Genomic DNA, 27,908 nt, shown 5'->3' on the forward strand with positions numbered 1-27,908 from the left:
TTCTCTGATGAATTCCATGATTGTTTAAAGGCATCCAGAATAAACCTTGTCCAGAGAAGAAAAGGTGAGCGCTATCAGTCCCGTGTCATGCATCCCGAGACCATTTATGGGTGGGGGGGGGGGGGGGGTCGCTTCTCAGACAAGAGAGTGGGGGGCTCACTCAAAATTTTGCCACAAATACAGAATGGGACAAAAACCTCCTCCAAGAGCAACTTCTCCCAACCATCCAAGAACAGTGTGGTGAGGAACAATGCCTTCTCCAGCATGGTGGAGAACCTTACCATAGGGCAAAATTCATAACCAAGTTGTTTGGGGAACAAAACATGGAAATTTTGGGTCCATGACCAGGAAACTCCCCCAGACCTTCATTAAGAATTTGTGGTTAATCGCCAAGAGGCGGGTGAACAAAAAAACCCCCACAAAGTTCTGATAAATTCCAAGCATTGATTATGCAAGAATGGGGTTGCGGCCATCAGTCAGGATGTGGCCCAGAAGTGCAGAAGGGGAACTGCAGGAGGTCAGGAAAAAAAAGAAAGGCCACTACTACAAATATTGACTCTCTGCATAAACTGTCACGGTCCCTACCGTGCCATGCAGACGGCCAAGTGTGCTCACACCCCAAGTGGCTCAAAAGAGGTATTGAACCTATGACTGCATGTTGAGTGCTCCCGTTACCTTGCCTCTGAGCCACACTTCAGTTCCTTTCAGCCTGCTTTCCAGCTTTGCACAGTTCTGCATAAAATACTAGGACCATACTCTGGATCTTGTTGTGATTAGTACCTTTCACTCCTGGTTCAGCTGAGGCAGTTTATCCAATCACCTGGGTATAAAGCACTGCCTCACTCTAAGGCAGTGTTTCTCAAATCCAGTCCTCAGGCCCCCCCAACAGGTCATGTTTTCAGGATTTCCCTCAGATGAAATGGCTGTGGTAATTGCTAAGGCAGTGAAACTGATCAAATCACCTGTGAAAAATAATGGAAAACCTGAAAACATGACCTGTTGGGGGGGGCCTGAGGACTGGATTTGAGAAACACTGCTCTAAGGGCTTTTGTCAGTTCATTGTCTCTTGTCGCCAAAGGTTTCCGTGTTCCTGTTACAGTGTTCCAAGACTGACCCCGGCTTCTGACCCTGGCTTGTATATAGTTTATTCTGATTTCTGGAATCCCCGACTACGGCTTTACCTGGACAATCCTTTGGCAGATTTCTGTCAAGCCCCCCCTGTGCACAGATTCACAGCCCAGGTAGCTTATCTCTTTGTTACCGTGGGCTATGTCTATTTGCAAGGGTGAGCCTACATCTCTGCGCCATGGACTCCAACCCAAGGAAGCCCTCACATAAACTTCATGTCATTGTCAATAAAAGCCTCGGACACTTCTGGAATGCTTGTAATTATACTTCAGTATCCCATAATGACATCTGACAAAAAGGATCTAAGAAACACTGAAGCTGCAGACTTTGTGATAATATTTGTGTCATTCTCAAAACTTTTGGCCACGGCTGTAAATTACAATAGAAACGTGATTTTCAGCTAAAAAAATAAAAAATAAAAGTCCAAACAGAAATAAGATGCAAAGGCAATCTAAGTGCAATTAAATGTAAGTGTGCACAGACACAAAGCCAGAGTATTATAAAGATCTCCCAGCACCATATATCAGACACATGCACCCCCCCCCCCCCCCAGGCTCTCCAGCCACCAGGGAGCTACAAGTCCCAGCATGCCACCCTGAACAGCGAGGGCTGCAGACCGATTGTGGTTGGGCTTTTGCTTGTGCCTGAACCAAAGTGTAATCTTCCACAGTCCTGCAGCTCCTGTGAGAGCCGAGTCTAGCTGGGTCTGTGCGCCGGCAAAGATCTGATTATTTGGGACTTGGCGTATGGAGATGTTCAGAATTATTGATGTATTCCCGAGGAACGTTTGTTATCGCTGAGACTAAAGATCTGTTTATAGATCCGAGTGGTAAGAATGCGAAACGAGAGAGAGAACAGATCACCAAAATATATCACCCAGTTATCGCGTTTAGACATTTAATATACAAATCTGCGGCAGTGTACAAGGCATTAGGAATGTGCGGCATGTCTATAAAAACGGGGGGGGGGGGGGGGGGGGGGGGGGCGGGGACTCGCCGCTCACATGTTATCCCTATAAAATAGGGGACTCTCTGCTCATGTGTTCTCTATAAAATGGGGGGGGGGGGGGGGGGGTCGCCGCTCCTGTATGGTCCCTATAAACTGTGATACTTTTCTTGTGTGGTATGTCTTAAAAAAGGAGGCTCCCTGCACATGTGGTATGTCAACAAACAGAAGGCCCATCCGCATACTTGGTATGTCAGTAAACCGGGGGCTCTCTGCTCGTGTGGTATGTCAAAATAAAAAAATAAGCTCTCCACTCATGTGGTATGTCATTAAACATGGCCTCTTCGCTTGTGTGGCACGTCTATAAGACAGGTCTCTCCACACTAAATGCATGCAATAAGAATGGATACTAGAAGGGAGACTTCAGCTCACTTTTAATGGATGTGTTACCCATAGCAACAAGATGGTACCTAAATAAAAACAGGGGGTTCGTCGCTTACGTAGTGAGTCTATAAATAGGGGCTCTCCACTCTTGTAGTGTCTCTATACATAGGGGTTCTCTATTCATGCAGTAAGGCCCCCTTTCACACTGGGGCAGTTTTCAGGCGTTACAGCGCTAAAAATAGCGCCTGTGTAGCACCTGAAAAAACCGGCCCCTTTCACTCCAGTGTGAAAGCCCTCCGGTGCACTGGCAGGAGGGTATAAAAAAAGTCCTGCTAGCCGCATCTTTGGAGCGGTGAAGGAGCGGTGTATTCACCGTTCCTAAACAGCTCCTACCCATTGAAATCAATGGGACAGCGCGGCAATACCGCCGGCAAAGCGCCGCTGCTGTGGCGATTTTAACCCTTTTTCGGCCGCTAGCGGGGTTTAAAACCACCCCGCTAGTGCCCGCAGCTAAAACAACGGTAAAAGGGCCGCACCGCCCCAGTGTGAAAGGGGCCTAAATCTACATACAGGGGCTTTCTGCCCATGCGTTAAGTCTAAAAACTGGGGCACTCCACTACACATGCAAAAAAAAAAAAAAAAAAAAAAAGGGGGGGGGGGGGGGTTCGGTGAGCTTTCAGCTAACGTTAGCAAAAAGGTTGGCACTTATTTTTAAAGCGCAATTACAAAAATATAATTTTTTTGTACATTATTCAGTTCCTGATGGGACAAAGTACATTCCCTTTGTCCCATCTTCATAGGTCTCTGTAAAGCCAGCTGCAAAGTTGCAGAGGGCATCCCTCCTCGGGACACAGGCACCCAACACCATAGATAGACAGGAGATCGCCATTTTGCTAGCGAGCGCCTCTCTCTGGCTCCCAGCACCTGTCCAAGGCAAACACCAGCAAGAGGAACGCAGAAAGAAGCGAGCATTCCTATTCAACACTGCGGCTAGTGTTACAGGACAACTGGGGGGGGGGGAATAAATAAAATGTTAGGGTACATCTTTGAAAGCTAAAATTGTGTTGTTGCGCTCAGTTCAGTATTTGCCCCTCTGTACGATGGTCAGATCTACCTCCAGAAAACACATGCTATTATCAGATGTCAGGAGGAATATATTTCAGCCCTCATCAGATCATAATATAATAAATCATCTGTAAAAGGTTCTCACCTGCTGGCGGTACTGAAATCACCCCACAGGTCTGCTGAGGGGGCGGGGACTTTAGGTGCTGAAAGCGGGGAGCCCAAATCTAGCAGGATATCTGAGGAGGAAGAACATATTATGAAGGATTCATCACATTTATAGAAACCAAAAAGCTAAACATTTAATATGTTCTGAGTTGTTCCTCTCTATACATAGAACAAGAGTCTTATCAAGACAAAAATCAAAACACTGCAAGGTACAAAGAATCAACACTTCTAGTAAGGGGGTCCTCTGAAGTGCGGGACTTGGATGAGGATTTCCAAAGAAAGAAGGGGGAGGAGGAGGTTTGGGGACCTAAAACTTGAAGGATAAAAAATAAAAAGAGTATATATATATATATATATCTCCCAGCCATGCTAAACAGCGTGGATAGTAGTCACCAGCACATTCAAACAGCTGCTCACACACTACATGAATACCTGATGGAACGGAGCGAAATGGAATGGGGCTCCTGATGCAACGGAATGGGGCGGAATGGGGCTCCTGATGGAACGGAATGGGGCTCCTGATGCAACGGAATGGGGCGGAATGGGGCTCCTGATGGAACGGAATGGGGCTCCTGATGCAACGGAATGGGGCGGAATGGGGCTCCTGATGCAACGGAATGGGGCGGAATGGGGCTCCTGATGCAACGGAATGGGGCGGAATGGGGCTCCTGATGCAACGGAATGGGGCTCCTGATGCAACGGAATGGGGCTCCTGATGCAACGGAATGGGGCTCCTGATGCAACGGAATGGGGCTCCTGATGCAACGGAATGGGGCGGAATGGGGCTCCTGATGCAACGGAATGGGGCGGAATGGGGCTCCTGATGCAACGGAATGGGGCTCCTGATGCAATGGAATGGGGCTCCTGATGCAACGGAATGGGGCGGAATGGGGCTCCTGATGCAACGGAATGGGGCGGAATGGGGCTCCTGATGCAACGGAATGGGGCGGAATGGGGCTCCTGATGCAACGGAATGGGGCTCCTGATGCAACGGAATGGGGCTCCTGATGCAACGGAATGGGGCTCCTGATGCAACGGAATGGGGCGGAATGGGGCTCCTGATGCAACGGAATGGGGCGGAATGGGGCTCCTGATGCAACGGAATGGGGCTCCTGATGCAACGGAATGGGGCTCCTGATGCAACGGAATGGGGCTCCTGATGCAACGGAATGGGGCTCCTGATGCAACGGAATGGGGCTCCTGATGCAACGGAATGGGGCTCCTGATGCAACGGAATGGGGCTCCTGATGCAACGGAATGGGGCTCCTGATGCAACGGAATGGGGCGGAATGGGGCTCCTGATGCAACGGAATGGGGCTCCTGATGCAACGGAATGGGGCTCCTGATGCAACGGAATGGGGCTCCTGATGCAACGGAATGGGGCTCCTGATGCAACGGAATGGGGCGGAATGGGGCTCCTGATGCAACGGAATGGGGCTCCTGATGCAACGGAATGGGGCGGAATGGGGCTCCTGATGCAACGGAATGGGGCGGAATGGGGCTCCTGATGCCACGGAATGGGGCTCCTGATGCCACGGAATGGGGCTCCTGATGCAACGGAATGGGGCTCCTGATGCAACGGAATGGGGCTCCTGATGCAACGGAATGGGGCTCCTGATGCAACGGAATGGGGCTCCTGATGCAACGGAATGGGGCTCCTGATGCAACGGAATGGGGCGGAATGGGGCTCCTGATGCAACGGAATGGGGCTCCTGATGCAACGGAATGGGGCTCCTGATGCAACGGAATGGGGCTCCTGATGCAACGGAATGGGGCTCCTGATGCAACGGAATGGGGCTCCTGATGCAACGGAATGGGGCGGAATGGGGCTCCTGATGCAACGGAATGGGGCGGAATGGGGCTCCTGATGCAACGGAATGGGGCGGAATGGGGCTCCTGATGCAACGGAATGGGGCTCCTGATGCAACGGAATGGGGCTCCTGATGCAACGGAATGGGGCGGAATGGGGCTCCTGATGCAACGGAATGGGGCGGAATGGGGCTCCTGATGCAACGGAATGGGGCGGAATGGGGCTCCTGATGCAACGGAATGGGGCTCCTGATGCAACGGAATGGGGCGGAATGGGGCTCCTGATGCAACGGAATGGGGCTCCTGATGTAACGGAATGGGGCTCCTGATGCAACGGAATGGGGCGGAATGGGGCTCCTGATGCAACGGAATGGGGCGGAATGGGGCTCCTGATGCAACGGAATGGGGCTCCTGATGCAACGGAATGGGGCTCCTGATGCAACGGAATGGGGCTCCTGATGCAACGGAATGGGGCGGAATGGGGCTCCTGATGCAACGGAATGGGGCGGAATGGGGCTCCTGATGCAACGGAATGGGGCGGAATGGGGCTCCTGATGCAACGGAATGGGGCTCCTGATGCCACGGAATGGGGCTCCTGATGCCACGGAATGGGGCTCCTGATGCCACGGAATGGGGCGGAATGGGGCTCCTGATGCAACGGAATGGGGCTCCTGATGCAACGGAATGGGGCGGAATGGGGCTCCTGATGCAACGGAATGGGGCTCCTGATGCAACGGAATGGGGCGGAATGGGGCTCCTGATGCAACGGAATGGGGCTCCTGATGCAACGGAATGGGGGAATGGGGCTCCTGATGCAACGGAATGGGGCTCCTGATGCAACGGAATGGGGCGGAATGGGGCTCCTGATGGAAGGGAATGGGGCTCCTGATGGAACGGAATGGGGCTCCTGATGGAACGGAATGGGGCTCCTGATGCAACGGAATGGGGCTCCTGATGCAACGGAATGGGGCTCCTGATGCAACGGAATGGGGCTCCTGATGCAACGGAATGGGGCTCCTGATGCAACGGAATGGGGCTCCTGATGCAACGGAATGGGGCTCCTGATGCAACGGAATGGGGCTCCTGATGCAACGGAATGGGGCTCCTGATGCAACGGAATGGGGCTCCTGATGCAACGGAATGGGGCTCCTGATGCAACGGAATGGGGCTCCTGATGCAACGGAATGGGGCGGAATGGGGCTCCTGATGCAACGGAATGGGGCGGAATGGGGCTCCTGATGCAACGGAATGGGGCGGAATGGGGCTCCTGATGCAACGGAATGGGGCTCCTGATGCAACGGAATGGGGCGGAATGGGGCTCCTGATGCAACGGAATGGGGCTCCTGATGCAACGGAATGGGGCTCCTGATGCAACGGAATGGGGCTCCTGATGCAACGGAATGGGGCTCCTGATGCAACGGAATGGGGCTCCTGATGCAACGGAATGGGGCGGAATGGGGCTCCTGATGCAACGGAATGGGGCTCCTGATGCAACGGAATGGGGCGGAATGGGGCTCCTGATGCAACGGAATGGGGCGGAATGGGGCTCCTGATGCAACGGAATGGGGCTCCTGATGCAACGGAATGGGGCGGAATGGGGCTCCTGATGCAACGGAATGGGGCGGAATGGGGCTCCTGATGCAACGGAATGGGGCGGAATGGGGCTCCTGATGCAACGGAATGGGGCTCCTGATGCAACGGAATGGGGCGGAATGGGGCTCCTGATGCAACGGAATGGGGCTCCTGATGCAACGGAATGGGGCTCCTGATGCAACGGAATGGGGCTCCTGATGCAACGGAATGGGGCTCCTGATGCAACGGAATGGGGCTCCTGATGCAACGGAATGGGGCTCCTGATGCAACGGAATGGGGCTCCTGATGCAACGGAATGGGGCTCCTGATGCAACGGAATGGGGCTCCTGATGCAACGGAATGGGGCTCCTGATGCAACGGAATGGGGCTCCTGATGCAACGGAATGGGGCTCCTGATGCAACGGAATGGGGCTCCTGATGCAACGGAATGGGGCGGAATGGGGCTCCTGATGCAACGGAATGGGGCGGAATGGGGCTCCTGATGCAACGGAATGGGGCGGAATGGGGCTCCTGATGCAACGGAATGGGGCGGAATGGGGCTCCTGATGCAACGGAATGGGGCTCCTGATGCAACGGAATGGGGCTCCTGATGCAACGGAATGGGGCTCCTGATGCAACGGAATAGGGCTCCTGATGCAACGGAATGGGGCTCCTGATGCAACGGAATGGGGCTCCTGATGCAACGGAATGGGGCTCCTGATGCAACGGAATGGGGCGGAATGGGGCTCCTGATGCAACGGAATGGGGCGGAATGGGGCTCCTGATGCAACGGAATGGGGCGGAATGGGGCTCCTGATGCAACGGAATGGGGCTCCTGATGCAACGGAATGGGGCTCCTGATGCAACGGAATGGGGCTCCTGATGCAACGGAATGGGGCTCCTGATGCAACGGAATGGGGCGGAATGGGGCTCCTGATGCAACGGAATGGGGCGGAATGGGGCTCCTGATGCAACGGAATGGGGCGGAATGGGGCTCCTGATGCAACGGAATGGGGCTCCTGATGCAACGGAATGGGGCTCCTGATGCAACGGAATGGGGCGGAATGGGGCTCCTGATGCAACGGAATGGGGCGGAATGGGGCTCCTGATGCAACGGAATGGGGCGGAATGGGGCTCCTGATGCAACGGAATGGGGCGGAATGGGGCTCCTGATGCAACGGAATGGGGCTCCTGATGCAACGGAATGGGGCTCCTGATGCAACGGAATGGGGCGGAATGGGGCTCCTGATGCAACGGAATGGGGCGGAATGGGGCTCCTGATGCAACGGAATGGGGCGGAATGGGGCTCCTGATGCAACGGAATGGGGCTCCTGATGCAACGGAATGGGGCGGAATGGGGCTCCTGATGCAACGGAATGGGGCTCCTGATGCAACGGAATGGGGCTCCTGATGCAACGGAATGGGGCGGAATGGGGCTCCTGATGCAACGGAATGGGGCTCCTGATGCAACGGAATGGGGCTCCTGATGCAACGGAATGGGGCGGAATGGGGCTCCTGATGCAACAGAATGGGGCTCCTGATGCAACGGAATGGGGCTCCTGATGCAACGGAATGGGGCGGAATGGGGCTCCTGATGCAACGGAATGGGGCTCCTGATGCAACGGAATGGGGCGGAATGGGGCTCCTGATGCAACGGAATGGGGCGGAATGGGGCTCCTGATGCAACGGAATGGGGCTCCTGATGCAACGGAATGGGGCGGAATGGGGCTCCTGATGCAACGGAATGGGGCTCCTGATGCAACGGAATGGGGCTCCTGATGCAACGGAATGAGGCGGAATGGGGCTCCTGATGCAACGGAATGGGGCGGAATGGGGCTCCTGATGCAACGGAATGGGGCGGAATGGGGCTCCTGATGCAACGGAATGGGGCTCCTGATGCAACGGAATGGGGCGGAATGGGGCTCCTGATGCAACGGAATGGGGCGGAATGGGGCTCCTGATGCAACGGAATGGGGCTCCTGATGCAACGGAATGGGGCTCCTGATGCAACGGAATGGGGCGGAATGGGGCTCCTGATGCAACGGAATGGGGCTCCTGATGCAACGGAATGGGGCTCCTGATGCAACGGAATGGGGCGGAATGGGGCTCCTGATGCAACGGAATGGGGCGGAATGGGGCTCCTGATGCAACGGAATGGGGCTCCTGATGCAACGGAATGGGGCTCCTGATGCAACGGAATGGGGCGGAATGGGGCTCCTGATGCAACGGAATGGGGCTCCTGATGCAACGGAATGGGGCGGAATGGGGCTCCTGATGCAACGGAATGGGGCTCCTGATGCAACGGAATGGGGCTCCTGATGCAACGGAATGGGGCGGAATGGGGCTCCTGATGCAACGGAATGGGGCTCCTGATGCCACGGAATGGGGCTCCTGATGCCACGGAATGGGGCTCCTGATGCCACGGAATGGGGCTCCTGATGCAACGGAATGGGGCTCCTGATGCAACGGAATGGGGCTCCTGATGCAACGGAATGGGGCGGAATGGGGCTCCTGATGCAACGGAATGGGGCTCCTGATGCAACGGAATGGGGCTCCTGATGCAACGGAATGGGGCTCCTGATGCAACGGAATGGGGCGGAATGGGGCTCCTGATGCAACGGAATGGGGCGGAATGGGGCTCCTGATGCAACGGAATGGGGCGGAATGGGGCTCCTGATGCAACGGAATGGGGCTCCTGATGCAACGGAATGGGGCTCCTGATGCAACGGAATGGGGCTCCTGATGCAACGGAATGGGGCTCCTGATGCAACGGAATGGGGCTCCTGATGCAACGGAATGGGGCTCCTGATGCAACGGAATGGGGCGGAATGGGGCTCCTGATGCAACGGAATGGGGCGGAATGGGGCTCCTGATGCAACGGAATGGGGCGGAATGGGGCTCCTGATGCAACGGAATGGGGCTCCTGATGCAACGGAATGGGGCTCCTGATGCCACGGAATGGGGCTCCTGATGCCACGGAATGGGGCGGAATGGGGCTCCTGATGCAACGGAATGGGGCTCCTGATGCAACGGAATGGGGCTCCTGATGCAACGGAATGGGGCTCCTGATGCAACGGAATGGGGCGGAATGGGGCTCCTGATGCAACGGAATGGGGCTCCTGATGCAACGGAATGGGGCTCCTGATGCAACGGAATGGGGCTCCTGATGCAACGGAATGGGGCTCCTGATGCAACGGAATGGGGCGGAATGGGGCTCCTGATGGAACGGAATGGGGCTCCTGATGGAACGGAATGGGGCTCCTGATGGAACGGAATGGGGCTCCTGATGCAACGGAATGGGGCTCCTGATGCAACGGAATGGGGCTCCTGATGCAACGGAATGGGGCTCCTGATGCAACGGAATGGGGCTCCTGATGCAACGGAATGGGGCTCCTGATGCAACGGAATGGGGCTCCTGATGTAACGGAATGGGGCTCCTGATGCAACGGAATGGGGCTCCTGATGCAACGGAATGGGGCGGAATGGGGCTCCTGATGCAACGGAATGGGGCGGAATGGGGCTCCTGATGCAACGGAATGGGGCTCCTGATGCAACGGAATGGGGCTCCTGATGCAACGGAATGGGGCTCCTGATGCAACGGAATGGGGCTCCTGATGCAACGGAATGGGGCTCCTGATGCAACGGAATGGGGCTCCTGATGCAACGGAATGGGGCGGAATGGGGCTCCTGATGCAACGGAATGGGGCGGAATGGGGCTCCTGATGCAACGGAATGGGGCTCCTGATGCAACGGAATGGGGCTCCTGATGCAACGGAATGGGGCTCCTGATGCAACGGAATGGGGCTCCTGATGCAACGGAATGGGGCGGAATGGGGCTCCTGATGCAACGGAATGGGGCGGAATGGGGCTCCTGATGCAACGGAATGGGGCTCCTGATGCAACGGAATAGGGCTCCTGATGCCACGGAATGGGGCTCCTGATGCCACGGAATGGGGCTGAATGGGGCTCCTGATGCAACGGAATGGGGCTCCTGATGCAACGGAATGGGGCTGAATGGGGCTCCTGATGCAACGGAATGGGGCTCCTGATGCAACGGAATGGGGCGGAATGGGGCTCCTGATGCAACGGAATGGGGCTCCTGATGCAACGGAATGGGGCGGAATGGGGCTCCTGATGCAACGGAATGGGGCGGAATGGGGCTCCTGATGCAACGGAATGGGGCGGAATGGGGCTCCTGATGCAACGGAATGGGGCTCCTGATGCAACGGAATGGGGCGGAATGGGGCTCCCGATGCAACGGAATGGGGCTCCTGATGTAACGGAATGGGGCTCCTGATGCAACGGAATGGGGCTCCTGATGCAACGGAATGGGGCGGAATGGGGCTCCTGATGCAACGGAATGGGGCGGAATGGGGCTCCTGATGCAACGGAATGGGGCTCCTGATGCAACGGAATGGGGCTCCTGATGCAACGGAATGGGGCTCCTGATGCAACGGAATGGGGCGGAATGGGGCTCCTGATGCAACGGAATGGGGCGGAATGGGGCTCCTGATGCAACGGAATGGGGCTCCTGATGCAACGGAATGGGGCTCCTGATGCAACGGAATGGGGCTCCTGATGCCACGGAATGGGGCTCCTGATGCCACGGAATGGGGCGGAATGGGGCTCCTGATGCAACGGAATGGGGCGGAATGGGGCTCCTGATGCAACGGAATGGGGCTCCTGATGCAACGGAATGGGGCGGAATGGGGCTCCTGATGCAACGGAATGGGGCTCCTGATGCAACGGAATGGGGCTCCTGATGCAACGGAATGGGGCTCCTGATGCAACGGAATGGGGCTCCTGATGCAACGGAATGGGGCTGAATGGGGCTCCTGATGGAACGGAATGGGGCTCCTGATGGAACGGAATGGGGCTCCTGATGCAACGGAATGGGGCTCCTGATGCAACGGAATGGGGCTCCTGATGCAACGGAATGGGGCTCCTGATGCAACGGAATGGGGCTCCTGATGCAACGGAATGGGGCTCCTGATGCAACGGAATGGGGCTCCTGATGCAACGGAATGGGGCTCCTGATGCAACGGAATGGGGCTCCTGATGCAACGGAATGGGGCTCCTGATGCAACGGAATGGGGCTCCTGATGCAACGGAATGGGGCTCCTGATGCAACGGAATGGGGCTCCTGATGCAACGGAATGGGGCTCCTGATGCAACGGAATGGGGCTCCTGATGCAACGGAATGGGGCTCCTGATGCAACGGAATGGGGCTGAATGGGGCTCCTGATGCAACGGAATGGGGCTCCTGATGCAACGGAATGGGGCGGAATGGGGCTCCTGATGCAACGGAATGGGGCGGAATGGGGCTCCTGATGCAACGGAATGGGGCGGAATGGGGCTCCTGATGCAACGGAATGGGGCTCCTGATGCAACGGAATGGGGCTCCTGATGCCACGGAATGGGGCTCCTGATGCCACGGAATGGGGCGGAATGGGGCTCCTGATGCAACGGAATGGGGCGGAATGGGGCTCCTGATGCAACGGAATGGGGCTCCTGATGCAACGGAATGGGGCGGAATGGGGCTCCTGATGCAACGGAATGGGGCGGAATGGGGCTCCTGATGCAACGGAATGGGGCGGAATGGGGCTCCTGATGCAACGGAATGGGGCTCCTGATGCAACGGAATGGGGCACCTGATGCAACGGAATGGGGCTCCTGATGCAACGGAATGGGGCTCCTGATGCAACGGAATGGGGCGGAATGGGGCTCCTGATGCAACGGAATGGGGCGGAATGGGGCTCCTGATGCAACGGAATGGGGCTCCTGATGCAACGGAATGGGGCTCCTGATGCAACGGAATGGGGCTCCTGATGCAACGGAATGGGGCTCCTGATGCAACGGAATGGGGCTCCTGATGCAACGGAATGGGGCGGAATGGGGCTCCTGATGCAACGGAATGGGGCTCCTGATGCAACGGAATGGGGCTCCTGATGCAACGGAATGGGGCTCCTGATGCAACGGAATGGGGCTCCTGATGCAACGGAATGGGGCGGAATGGGGCTCCTGATGCAACGGAATGGGGCGGAATGGGGCTCCTGATGCAACGGAATGGGGCTCCTGATGCAACGGAATGGGGCTCCTGATGCAACGGAATGGGGCTCCTGATGCAACGGAATGGGGCTCCTGATGCAACGGAATGGGGCTCCTGATGCAACGGAATGGGGCGGAATGGGGCTCCTGATGCAACGGAATGGGGCGGAATGGGGCTCCTGATGCAACGGAATGGGGCTCCTGATGCAACGGAATGGGGCTCCTGATGCAACGGAATGGGGCTCCTGATGCAACGGAATGGGGCTCCTGATGCAACGGAATGGGGCGGAATGGGGCTCCTGATGCAACGGAATGGGGCGGAATGGGGCTCCTGATGCAACGGAATGGGGCGGAATGGGGCTCCTGATGCAACGGAATGGGGCGGAATGGGGCTCCTGATGCAACGGAATGGGGCGGAATGGGGCTCCTGATGCAACGGAATGGGGGCGGAATGGGGCTCCTGATGCAACGGAATGGGGCTCCTGATGCAACGGAATGGGGCTCCTGATGCAACGGAATGGGGCGGAATGGGGCTCCTGATGCAACGGAATGGGGCTCCTGATGTAACGGAATGGGGCTCCTGATGCAACGGAATGGGGCGGAAATGGGGCTCCTGATGCAACGGAATGGGGCTCCTGATGCAACGGAATGGGGCTCCTGATGCAACGGAATGGGGCTCCTGATGCAACGGAATGGGGCGGAATGGGGCTCCTGATGCAACGGAATGGGGCGGAATGGGGCTCCTGATGCAACGGAATGGGCGGAATGGGGGCTCCTGATGCAACGGAATGGGGCTCCTGATGCCACGGAATGGGGCTCCTGATGCCACGGAATGGGGCTCCTGATGCCACGGAATGGGGCGGAATGGGGCTCCTGATGCAACGGAATGGGGCTCCTGATGCAACGGAATGGGGCGGAATGGGGCTCCTGATGCAACGGAATGGGGCTCCTGATGCAACGGAATGGGGCGGAATGGGGCCTCCTGATGCAACGGAATGGGGTCCTGATGCAACGGAATGGGGCTCCTGATGGAACGGAATGGGGCTCCTGATGCAACGAATGGGGCTCCTGATGCAACGGAATGGGGCTCCTGGCAACGAATGGGGCTCCTGATGCAACGGAATGGGCTCCTGATGCAACGGAATGGGGCTCCTGATGCAACGGAATGGGGCTCCTGATGCAACGGAATGGGGCTCCTGATGCAACGGAATGGGGCTCCTGATGCAACGGAATGGGGCTCCTGATGCAACGGAATGGGGCTCCTGATGCAACGGAATGGGGCTCCTGATGCAACGGAATGGGGCTCCTGATGCAACGGAATGGGGCTCCTGATGCAACGGAATGGGGCTCCTGATGCAACGAATGGGGCTCCTGATGCAACGGAATGGGGCTCCTGATGCAACGGAATGGGGCTCCTGATGCAACGGAATGGGGCTCCTGATGCAACGGAATGGGGCTCCTGATGCAACGGAATGGGGCTCCTGATGCAACGGAATGGGGCTCCTGATGCAACGGAATGGGGCTCCTGATGCAACGGAATGGGGCTCCTGATGCAACGGAATGGGGCTCCTGATGCAACGGAATGGGGCTCCTGATGCAACGGAATGGGGCTCCTGATGCAACGGAATGGGGCTCCTGATGCACGGAATGGGGCTCCTGATGCAACGGAATGGGGCTCCTGATGCAACGGAATGGGGCGGAATGGGGCTCCTGATGCAACGGAATGGGGCGGAATGGGGCTCCTGATGCAACGGAATGGGGCTCCTGGATGCAACGGAATGGGGCTCCTGATGCAACGGAATGGGGCTCCTGATGCAACGGAATGGGGCTCCTGATGCAACGGAATGGGGCTCCTGATGCAACGGAATGGGGCTCCTGATGCAACGGAATGGGGCGGAATGGGGCTCCTGATGCAACGGAATGGGGCTCCTGATGCAACGGAATGGGGCGGAATGGGGCTCCTGATGCAACGGAATGGGGCTCCTGATGCAACGGAATGGGGCTCCTGATGCAACGGAATGGGGCTCCTGATGCAACGGAATGGGGCTCCTGATGCCACGGAATGGGGCTCCTGATGCCACGGAATGGGGCGGAATGGGGCTCCTGATGCAACGGAATGGGGCTCCTGATGCAACGGAATGGGGCTCCTGATGCAACGGAATGGGGCGGAATGGGGCTCCTGATGCAACGGAATGGGGCTCCTGATGCAACGGAATGGGGCGGAATGGGGCTCCTGATGCAACGGAACGGGGCTCCTGATGCAACGGAACGGGGCTCCTGATGCAACGGAACGGGGCTCCTGATGCAACGGAACGGGGCTCCTGATGCAACGGAACGGGGCTCCTGATGCAACGGAACGGGGCTCCTGATGCAACGGAACGGGGCTCCTGATGCAACGGAATGGGGCGGAATGGGGCTCCTGATGCAACGGAATGGGGCGGAATGGGGCTGGCTCCTGATGCAACGGAACGGGGCTTCCTGATGGGGGGGGCTCCTGATGCAACGGAATGGGGCGGAATGGGGGCTCCTGATGCATGAGTATGGGGCTCCTGATGCAACGGAACGGGGCTCCTGATGCAACGGAATGGGGCGGAATGGGGCTCCTGATGCAACGGAATGGGGCGGAATGGGGCTCCTGATGCAACGGAATGGGGCGGAATGGGGCTCCTGATGCAACGGAATGGGGGCGGAATGGGGCTCCTGATGCAACGGAATGGGGCTCCTGATGCAAGGAATGGGGCTCCTGATGCAACGGAATGGAGGCTCCTGATGCAACGGAATGGGGCGGAATGGGGCTCCTGATGCAACGGAATGGGGCGGAATGGGGGCTCCTGATGCAACGGAATGGGCGGAATGGGGCTCCTGATGCAACGGAATGAGGGCTCCTGATGCAACGGAATGGGGCGGAATGGGGCTCCTGATGCAACGGAATGGGGCGGAATGGGGGGGGGGAATGGGGCTCCTGATGCAACGGAATGGGGCTCCTGATGCAACGGAATGGGGCTCCTGATGCAACGGAATGGGGCGGAATGGGGCTCCTGATGCAACGGAATGGGGCGGAATGGGGCTCCTGATGCAACCGAATGGGGCGAATGGGGCTCCTGATGCAACGGAATGGGGCTCCTGATGCAACGGAATGGGGGCTCCTGATGCAACGGAATGGGGCCCTGTGCAGCAACGAATGGGGCTCCTGATGCAACGGAATGGGGCGGAATGGGGCTCCTGATGCAACGGAAGGGGCGGATGGGGCTCCTGATGCAACGGAATGGGGCGGAATGGGGCTCCTGATGCAACGGAATGGGGCTCCTAATGCAACGGAATGGGGCTCCTGATGCAACGGAATGGGGCTCCTGATGCAACGCGGAATGGGGCTCCTGATGCAACGGATGGGCGGGGAATGGGCTCCTGATGCAACGGAATGGGGCGGAATGGGGCTCCTGATGCAACGGAATGGGGCTCCTGATGCAACGGAATGGGGCTCCTGATGGCAACGGAATGGGGCTCCTGATGCAACGGAATGGGGCGAAGGGGGCTCCTGATGCAACGGAATGGGCGGAATGGGCTCCTGATGGAACGGAATGGGGCTCCTGATGCAACGGAATGGGGCGAAATGGGGCTCCTGATGCAACGGAATGGGGCTCCTGATGCAACGGAATGGGGCGGAATGGGGCTCCTGATGGAACGGAATGGGGCTCCTGATGGAACGGAATGGGGCTCCTGATGGAACGGAATGGGGCTCCTGATGGAACGGAATGGGGCTCCTGATGGAACGGAATGGGGCTCCTGATGGAACGGAATGGGGCTCCTGATGCAACGGAATGGGGCGGAATGGGGCTCCTGATGCAACGGAATGGGGCTCCTGATGCAACGGGAATGGGGCGGAATGGGCTCCTGATGGAACGGAATGGGGCTCCTGATGGAACGGAATGGGGCTCCTGATGGAACGGAATGGGGCTCCTGATGGAACGGAATGGGGCGGAATGGGGCTCCTGATGGCAACGGAATGGGGCTCCTGATGCAACGGAATGGGGCGGAATGGGGCTCCTGGATGCAACGGAATGGGGCGGAATGGGGCTCCTGATGCAACGGAATGGGGCGGAATGGGGCTCCTGATGCAACGGAATGGGGCTCCTGATGCAACGGAATGGGGCTCCTGATGCAACGGAATGGGGCTCCTGATGCCACGGAATGGGGCGGAATGGGGCTCCTGATGCAACGGAATGGGGCTCCTGATGCAACGGAATGGGGCGGAATGGGGCTCCTGATGCAACGGAATGGGGCTCCTGATGCAACGGAATGGGGCGGAATGGGGCTCCTGATGCAACGGAATGGGGCGGAATGGGGCTCCTGATGCAACGGAATGGGGCGGAATGGGGCTCCTGATGCAACGGAATGGGGGCTCCTGATGCAACGGAATGGGGCTCCTGATGCAACGGAATGGGGCGGAATGGGGCTCCTGATGCAACGGAATGGGGCGGAATGGGGGCTCCTGATGCAACGGAATGGGGCGGAATGGGGCTCCTGATGCAACGGAATGGGGCTCCTGATGCAACGGAATGGGGCTCCTGATGCAACGGAATGGGGCTCCTGATGCAACGGAATGGGGCTCCTGATGCAACGGAATGGGGCTCCTGATGCAACGGAATGGGGCTCCTGATGCAACGGAATGGGGACCGCGGAATGGGGCTCCTGATGCAACGGAATGGGGCTCCTGATGCAACGGAATGGGGCTCCTGATGCAACGGAATGGGGCTCCTGATGCAACGGAATGGGGCTCCTGATGCAACGGAATGGGGCTCCTGATGCAACGGAATGGGGCGGAATGGGGCTCCTGATGCAACGGAATGGGGCGGAATGGGGCTCCTGATGCAACGGAATGGGGCTCCTGATGCAACGGAATGGGGCTCCTGATGCAACGGAATGGGGCGGAATGGGGCTCCTGATGCAACGGAATGGGGCGGAATGGGGCTCCTGATGCAACGGAATGGGGCTCCTGATGCAACGGAATGGGGCTCCTGATGCAACGGAATGGGGCTCCTCATGCAACGGAATGGGGCGGAATGGGGCTCCTCATGCAACGGAATGGGGCGGAATGGGGCTCCTGATGCAACGGAATGGGGCGGAATGGGGCTCCTGATGCAACGGAATGGGGCTCCTGATGCAACGGAATGGGGCGGAATGGGGCTCCTGATGCAACGGAATGGGGCTCCTGATGCAACGGAATGGGGCTCCTGATGCAACGGAATGGGGCTCCTGATGCAACGGAATGGGGCTCCTGATGCAACGGAATGGGGCTCCTGATGCAACGGAATGGGGCTCCTGATGCAACGGAATGGGGCTCCTGATGCAACGGAATGGGGCTCCTGATGCAACGGAATGGGGCTCCTGATGCAACGGAATGGGGCTCCTGATGCAACGGAATGGGGCTCCTGATGCAACGGGAATGGGGCTCCTGATGCAACGGAATGGGGCTCCTGATGCAACGGAATGGGGCGGAATGGGGCTCCTGATGCAACGGAATGGGGCGGAATGGGGCTCCTGATGCAACGGAATGGGGCGGAATGGGGCTCCTGATGCAACGGAATGGGGCTCCTGATGCAACGGAATGGGGCTCCTGATGCAACGGAATGGGGCTCCTGATGCAACGGAATGGGGCGGAATGGGGCTCCTGATGCAACGGAATGGGGCGGAATGGGGCTCCTGATGCAACGGAATGGGGCTCCTGATGCAACGGAATGGGGCTCCTGATGCAACGGAATGGGGCTCCTGATGCAACGGAATGGGGCTCCTGATGCAACGGAATGGGGCTCCTGATGCAACGGAATGGGGCTCCTGATGCAACGGAATGGGGCTCCTGATGCAACGGAATGGGGCGGAATGGGGCTCCTGATGCAACGGAATGGGGCTCCTGATGCAACGGAATGGGGCTCCTGATGCAACGGAATGGGGCGGAATGGGGCTCCTGATGCAACGGAATGGGGCGGAATGGGGCTCCTGATGCAACGGAATGGGGCTCCTGATGCAACGGAATGGGGCTCCTGATGCAACGGAATGGGGCTCCTGATGCAACGGAATGGGGCGGAATGGGGCTCCTGATGCAACGGAATGGGGCTCCTGATGCAACGGAATGGGGCTCCTGATGCAACGGAATGGGGCGGAATGGGGCTCCTGATGCAACGGAATGGGGCGGAATGGGGCTCCTGATGCAACGGAATGGGGCTCCTGATGCAACGGAATGGGGCTCCTGATGCAACGGAATGGGGCGGAATGGGGCTCCTGATGCAACGGAATGGGGCTCCTGATGCAACGGAATGGGGCTCCTGATGCAACGGAATGGGGCGGAATGGGGCTCCTGATGCAACGGAATGGGGCGGAATGGGGCTCCTGATGCAACGGAATGGGGCTCCTGATGCAACGGAATGGGGCTCCTGATGCAACGGAATGGGGCGGAATGGGGCTCCTGATGCAACGGAATGGGGCGGAATGGGGCTCCTGATGCAACGGAATGGGGCTCCTGATGCAACGGAATGGGGCGGAATGGGGCTCCTGATGCAACGGAATGGGGCGGAATGGGGCTCCTGATGCAACGGAATGGGGCTCCTGATGCAACGAAATGGGGCTCCTGATGCAACGGAATGGGGCTCCTGACGCAACGGAATGGGGCTCCTGACGCAACGGAATGGGGCTCCTGACGCAACGGAATGGGGCTCCTGACGCAACGGAATGGGGCGGAATGGGGCTCCTGATGCAACGGAATGGGGCGGAATGGGGCTCCTGATGCAACGGAATGGGGCGGAATGGGGCTCCTGATGCAACGGAATGGGGCTCCTGATGCAACGGAATGGGGCTCCTGATGCCACGGAATGGGGCTCCTGATGCCACGGAATGGGGCTCCTGATGCCACGGAATGGGGCTCCTGATGCAACGGAATGGGGCGGAATGGGGCTCCTGATGCAACGGAATGGGGCTCCTGATGCAACGGAATGGGGCGGAATGGGGCTCCTGATGCAACGGAATGGGGCTCCTGATGCAACGGAATGGGGCTCCTGATGCAACGGAATGGGGCTCCTGATGCAACGGAATGGGGGCTCCTGATGCAACGGAATGGGGCGGAATGGGGCTCCTGATGCAACGGAATGGGGCGGAATGGGGCTCCTGATGCAACGGAATGGGGCTCCTGATGCAACGGAATGGGGCTCCTGATGCAACGGAATGGGGCTCCTGATGCAACGGAATGGGGCTCCTGATGCAACGGAATGGGGCTCCTGATGCAACGGAATGGGGCTGAATGGGGCTCCTGATGCAACGGAATGGGGCTCCTGATGCAACGGAATGGGGCGGAATGGGGCTCCTGATGCAACGGAATGGGGCGGAATGGGGCTCCTGATGCAACGGAATGGGGCTCCTGATGCAACGGAATGGGGCTCCTGATGCCACGGAATGGGGCTCCTGATGCCACGGAATGGGGCTCCTGATGCCACGGAATGGGGCGGAATGGGGCTCCTGATGCAACGGAATGGGGCTCCTGATGCAACGGAATGGGGCGGAATGGGGCTCCTGATGCAACGGAATGGGGCGGAACGGGGCTCCTGATGCAACGGAACGGGGCTCCTGATGCAACGGAACGGGGCTCCTGATGCAACGGAACGGGGCTCCTGATGCAACGGAACGGGGCTCCTGATGCAACGGAACGGGGCTCCTGATGCAACGGAACGGGGCTCCTGATGCAACGGAACGGGGCTCCTGATGCAACGGAACGGGGCTCCTGATGCAACGGAACGGGGCGGAATGGGGCTCCTGATGGAACGGAATGGGGCTCCTGATGGAACGGAATGGGGCTCCTGATGGAACGGAATGGGGCTCCTGATGCAACGGAATGGGGCTCCTGATGCAACGGAATGGGGCTCCTGATGCAACGGAATGGGGCTCCTGATGCAACGGAATGGGGCTCCTGATGCAACGGAATGGGGCTCCTGATGCAACGGAATGGGGCTCCTGATGCAACGGAATGGGGCTCCTGATGCAACGGAATGGGGCTCCTGATGCAACGGAATGGGGCTCCTGATGCAACGGAATGGGGCTCCTGATGGAACGGAATGGGGCTCCTGATGGAACGGAATGGGGCTCCTGATGGAACGGAATGGGGCTCCTGATGCAACGGAATGGGGCTCCTGATGCAACGGAATGGGGCTCCTGATGCAACGGAATGGGGCTCCTGATGCAACGGAATGGGGCTCCTGATGCAACGGAATGGGGCTCCTGATGCAACGGAATGGGGCGGAATGGGGCTCCTGATGGAACGGAATGGGGCTCCTGATGGAACGGAATGGGGCTCCTGATGGAACGGAATGGGGCTCCTGATGGAACGGAATGGGGCTCCTGATGGAACGGAATGGGGCTCCTGATGCAACGGAATGGGGCGGAATGGGGCTCCTGATGCAACGGAATGGGGCTCCTGATGCAACGGAATGGGGCGGAATGGGGCTCCTGATGCAACGGAATGGGGCTCCTGATGCAACGGAATGGGGCTCCTGATGCAACGGAATGGGGCTCCTGATGCAACGGAATGGGGCTCCTGATGCAACGGAATGGGGCTCCTGATGCAACGGAATGGGGCTGAATGGGGCTCCTGATGCAACGGAATGGGGCTCCTGATGCAACGGAATGGGGCGGAATGGGGCTCCTGATGCAACGGAATGGGGCGGAATGGGGCTCCTGATGCAACGGAATGGGGCTCCTGATGCAACGGAATGGGGCTCCTGATGCCACGGAATGGGGCTCCTGATGCCACGGAATGGGGCTCCTGATGCCACGGAATGGGCGGAATGGGGCTCCTGATGCAACGGAATGGGGCTCCTGATGCAACGGAATGGGGCGGAATGGGGCTCCTGATGCAACGGAATGGGGCGGAATGGGGCTCCTGATGCAACGGAATGGGGCTCCTGATGCAACGGAATGGGGCTCCTTATGCAACGGAATGGGGCTCCTGATGGAACGGAATGGGGCTCCTGATGGAACGGAATGGGGCTCCTGATGGAACGGAATGGGGCTCCTGATGGAACGGAATGGGGCTCCTGATGGAACGGAATGGGGCTCCTGATGCAACGGAACGGGGCTCCTGATGCAACGGAATGGGGCTCCTTATGCAACGGAATGGGGCTCCTGATGGAACGGAATGGGGCTCCTGATGGAACGGAATGGGGCTCCTGATGGAACGGAATGGGGCTCCTGATGGAACGGAATGGGGCTCCTGATGGAACGGAATGGGGCTCCTGATGGAACGGAATGGGGCTCCTGATGGAACGGAATGGGGCTCCTGATGGAACGGAATGGGGCTCCTGATGGAACGGAATGGGGCTCCTGATGGAACGGAATGGGGCTCCTGATGCAACGGAACGGGGCTCCTGATGCAACGGAACGGGGCTCCTGATGCAACGGAATGGGGCGGAATGGGGCTCCTGATGGAACGGAATGGGGCTCCTGATGGAACGGAATGGGGCTCCTGATGGAACGGAATGGGGCTCCTGATGGAACGGAATGGGGCTCCTGATGGAACGGAATGGGGCTCCTGATGGAACGGAATGGGGCTCCTGATGGAACGGAATGGGGCTCCTGACGGAACGGAATGGGGCTCCTGACGGAACGGAATGGGGCTCCTGACGGAACGGAATGGGGCTCCTGATGCAACGGAACGGGGCTCCTGATGCAACGGAACGGGGCTCCTGATGCAACGGAATGGGGCGGAATGGGGCTCCTGATGGAACGGAATGGGGCTCCTGATGGAACGGAATGGGGCTCCTGATGGAACGGAATGGGGCTCCTGATGGAACGGAATGGGGCTCCTGATGGAACGGAATGGGGCTCCTGATGGAACGGAATGGGGCTCCTGATGGAACGGAATGGGGCTCCTGATGGAACGGAATGGGGCTCCTGATGGAACGGAATGGGGCTCCTGATGGAACGGAATGGGGCTCCTGATGGAACGGAATGGGGCTCCTGATGGAACGGAATGGGGCTCCTGATGGAACGGAATGGGGCTCCTGATGGAACGGAATGGGGCTCCTGATGGAACGGAATGGGGCTCCTGACGGAACGGAATGGGGCTCCTGACGGAACGGAACGGGGCTCCTGACGGAACGGAACGGGGCTCCTGATGCAACGGAACGGGGCTCCTGATGCAACGGAACGGGGCTCCTGATGCAACGGAACGGGGCTCCTGATGCAACGGAATGGGGCGGAATGGGGCTCCTGATGGAACGGAATGGGGCTCCTGATGGAACGGAATGGGGCTCCTGATGGAACGGAATGGGGCTCCTGATGGAACGGAACGGGGCTCCTGATGGAACGGAACGGGGCTCCTGATGGAACGGAACGGGGCTCCTGATGCAACGGAACGGGGCTCCTGATGCAACGGAATGGGGCGGAATGGGGCTCCTGATGGAACGGAATGGGGCTCCTGATGGAACGGAATGGGGCTCCTGATGGAACGGAATGGGGCTCCTGATGGAACGGAACGGGGCTCCTGATGCAACGGAACGGGGCTCCTGATGCAACGGAACGGGGCTCCTGATGCAACGGAACGGGGCTCCTGATGCAACGGAACGGGGCTCCTGATGCAACGGAATGGGGCGGAATGGGGCTCCTGATGGAACGGAATGGGGCTCCTGATGGAACGGAATGGGGCTCCTGATGCAACGGAATGGGGCTCCTGATGCAACGGAATGGGGCTCCTGATGCAACGGAATGGGGCTCCTGATGCAACGGAATGGGGCTCCTGATGCAACGGAATGGGGCTCCTGATGCAACGGAATGGGGCTCCTGATGCAACGGAATGGGGCTCCTGATGCAACGGAATGGGGCTCCTGATGCAACGGAATGGGGCTCCTGATGCAACGGAATGGGGCTCCTGATGCAACGGAATGGGGCTCCTGATGCAACGGAATGGGGCTCCTGATGCAACGGAATGGGGCTCCTGATGCAACGGAATGGGGCTCCTGATGCAACGGAATGGGGCTCCTGATGGAACGGAATGGGGCTCCTGATGGAACGGAATGGGGCTCCTGATGGAACGGAATGGGGCTCCTGATGGAACGGAATGGGGCTCCTGATGGAACGGAACGGGGCTCCTGATGCAACGGAACGGGGCTCCTGATGCAACGGAATGGGGCGGAATGGGGCTCCTGATGGAACGGAATGGGGCTCCTGATGGAACGGAATGGGGCTCCTGATGGAACGGAATGGGGCTCCTGATGGAACGGAATGGGGCTCCTGATGCAACGGAATGGGGCTCCTGATGCAACGGAATGGGGCTCCTGATGCAACGGAATGGGGCTCCTGATGCAACGGAATGGGGCTCCTGATGCAACGGAATGGGGCTCCTGATGCAACGGAATGGGGCTCCTGATGCAATGGAATGGGGCTCCTGATGCAACGGAATGGGGCTCCTGATGCAACGGAATGGGGCTCCTGATGCAACGGAATGGGGCTCCTGATGCAACGGAATGGGGCTCCTGATGCAACGGAATGGGGCTCCTGATGCAACGGAATGGGGCTCCTGATGCAACGGAATGGGGCTCCTGATGCAACGGAATGGGGCTCCTGATGCAACGGAATGGGGCTCCTGATGCAACGGAATGGGGCTCCTGATGTAACGGAATGGGGCTCCTGATGTAACGAATGGGGCTCCTGATGCAACGGAATGGGGCTCCTGATGGAACGGAATGGGGCTCCTGATGGAACGGAATGGGGCTCCTGATGGAACGGAATGGGGCTCCTGATGGAACGGAATGGGGCTCCTGATGGAACGGAACGGGGCTCCTGATGCAACGGAACGGGGCTCCTGATGCAACGGAATGGGGCGGAATGGGGCTCCTGATGGAACGGAATGGGGCTCCTGATGGAACGGAATGGGGCTCCTGATGGAACGGAATGGGGCTCCTGATGGAACGGAATGGGGCTCCTGATGGAACGGAATGGGGCTCCTGATGGAACGGAATGGGGCTCCTGATGGAACGGAATGGGGCTCCTGATGGAACGGAATGGGGCTCCTGATGGAACGGAATGGGGCTCCTGATGGAACGGAATGGGGCTCCTGATGGAACGGAATGGGGCTCCTGACGGAACGGAATGGGGCTCCTGACGGAACGGAATGGGGCTCCTGACGGAACGGAATGGGGCTCCTGATGCAACGGAACGGGGCTCCTGATGCAACGGAATGGGGCGGAATGGGGCTCCTGATGGAACGGAATGGGGCTCCTGATGGAACGGAATGGGGCTCCTGATGGAACGGAATGGGGCTCCTGATGGAACGGAATGGGGCTCCTGATGCAACGGAATGGGGCTCCTGATGCAACGGAATGGGGCTCCTGATGCAACGGAATGGGGCTCCTGATGCAACGGAACGGGGCTCCTGATGCAACGGAACGGGGCTCCTGATGCAACGGAACGGGGCTCCTGATGCAACGGAATGGGGCGGAATGGGGCTCCTGATGGAACGGAATGGGGCTCCTGATGGAACGGAATGGGGCTCCTGATGGAACGGAATGGGGCTCCTGATGGAACGGAATGGGGCTCCTGATGGAACGGAATGGGGCTCCTGATGGAACGGAATGGGGCTCCTGATGGAACGGAATGGGGCTCCTGATGGAACGGAATGGGGCTCCTGATGGAACGGAATGGGGCTCCTGATGGAACGGAATGGGGCTCCTGATGCAACGGAACGGGGCTCCTGATGCAACGGAACGGGGCTCCTGATGCAACGGAACGGGGCTCCTGATGGAACGGAACGGGGCTCCTGATGGAACGGAACGGGGCTCCTGATGGAACGGAACGGGGCTCCTGATGGAACGGAACGGGGCTCCTGATGGAACGGAACGGGGCTCCTGATGGAACGGAACGGGGCTCCTGATGGAACGGAACGGGGCTCCTGATGGAACGGAACGGGGCTCCTGATGGAACGGAACGGGGCTCCTGATGGAACGGAACGGGGCTCCTGATGGAACGGAACGGGGCTCCTGATGGAACGGAACGGGGCTCCTGATGGAACGGAATGGGGCTCCTGATGGAACGGAATGGGGCTCCTGATGGAACGGAATGGGGCTCCTGATGGAACGGAATGGGGCTCCTGATGGAACGGAATGGGGCTCCTGATGGAACGGAATGGGGCTCCTGACGGAACGGAATGGGGCTCCTGACGGAACGGAATGGGGCTCCTGATGCAACGGAATGGGGCTCCTGATGCAACGGAATGGGGCTCCTGATGCAACGGAATGGGGCTCCTGATGCAACGGAATGGGGCTCCTGATGCAACGGAATGGGGCTCCTGATGCAACGGAATGGGGCTCCTGATGCAACGGAATGGGGCTCCTGATGCAACGGAATGGGGCTCCTGATGCAACGGAATGGGGCTCCTGATGCAACGGAATGGGGCTCCTGATGTAACGGAATGGGGCTCCTGATGCAACGGAATGGGGCTCCTGATGGAACGGAATGGGGCTCCTGATGGAACGGAATGGGGCTCCTGATGGAACGGAATGGGGCTCCTGATGGAACGGAATGGGGCTCCTGATGCAATGGAATGGGGCGGAATGGGGCTCCTGATGGAACGGAATGGGGCTCCTGATGGAACGGAATGGGGCTCCTGATGGAACGGAATGGGGCTCCTGATGGAACGGAATGGGGCTCCTGATGGAACGGAATGGGGCTCCTGATGGAACGGAATGGGGCTCCTGATGGAACGGAATGGGGCTCCTGATGGAACGGAATGGGGCTCCTGATGGAACGGAATGGGGCTCCTGATGGAACGGAATGGGGCTCCTGATGGAACGGAATGGGGCTCCTGATGCAACGGAATGGGGCTCCTGATGCAACGGAATGGGGCTCCTGATGCAACGGAATGGGGCTCCTGATGCAACGGAATGGGGCTCCTGATGCAACGGAATGGGGCTCCTGATGCAACGGAATGGGGCTCCTGATGGAACGGAATGGGGCTCCTGATGGAACGGAACGGGGCTCCTGATGGAACGGAACGGGGCTCCTGATGGAACGGAACGGGGCTCCTGATGGAACGGAATGGGGCTCCTGATGGAACGGAATGGGGCTCCTGATGGAACGGAATGGGGCTCCTGATGGAACGGAATGGGGCTCCTGATGCAACGGAATGGGGCTCCTGATGCAACGGAATGGGGCTCCTGATGCAACGGAATGGGGCTCCTGATGCAACGGAATGGGGCTCCTGATGCAACGGAATGGGGCTCCTGATGCAACGGAATGGGGCTCCTGATGCAACGGAATGGGGCTCCTGATGCAACGGAATGGGGCTCCTGATGCAACGGAATGGGGCTCCTGATGCAACAGAATGGGGCTCCTGATGCAACGGAATGGGGCGGAATGGGGCTCCTGATGCAACGGAATGGGGCGGAATGGGGCTCCTGATGCAACGGAATGGGGCTCCTGATGCAACGGAATGGGGCTCCTGATGCAACGGAATGGGGCTCCTGATGCAACGGAATGGGGCTCCTGATGCAACGGAATGGGGCTGAATGGGGCTCCTGATGCAACGGAATGGGGCTGAATGGGGCTCCTGATGCAACGGAATGGGGCTCCTGATGCAACGGAATGGGGCGGAATGGGGCTCCTGATGCAACGGAATGGGGCTCCTGATGCAACGGAATGGGGCTCCTGATGCCACGGAATGGGGCTCCTGATGCCACGGAATGGGGCTCCTGATGCCACGGAATGGGGCGGAATGGGGCTCCTGATGCAACGGAATGGGGCTCCTGATGCAACGGAAT

General features: G+C 58.5%; 1 protein-coding gene across 3 annotated transcripts in view; it reads right to left on the minus strand.

Moving 5' to 3' along the window:
- Window positions 1-27,908, minus strand: part of NECAP1 (NECAP endocytosis associated 1) — a 55,316-nt gene that overhangs the window by 15,806 nt on the left and 11,602 nt on the right. For all 3 annotated transcript variants that reach the window (XM_077467149.1, XM_077467148.1, XM_077467147.1), the window contains exon 7: window positions 3,668-3,758. In XM_077467149.1, the coding sequence (XP_077323275.1) occupies window positions 3,668-3,758 (91 nt within the window). The remainder of the gene's footprint in view (window positions 1-3,667; window positions 3,759-27,908) is intronic.

This window comes from Lithobates pipiens, unplaced genomic scaffold, assembly GCF_037356315.1.
Source record: "Lithobates pipiens isolate NorthernLeopardFrog02 unplaced genomic scaffold, aLitPip1_a1.2 Scaffold_47, whole genome shotgun sequence".
Lineage (NCBI taxonomy): Eukaryota > Metazoa > Chordata > Amphibia > Anura > Ranidae > Lithobates > Lithobates pipiens.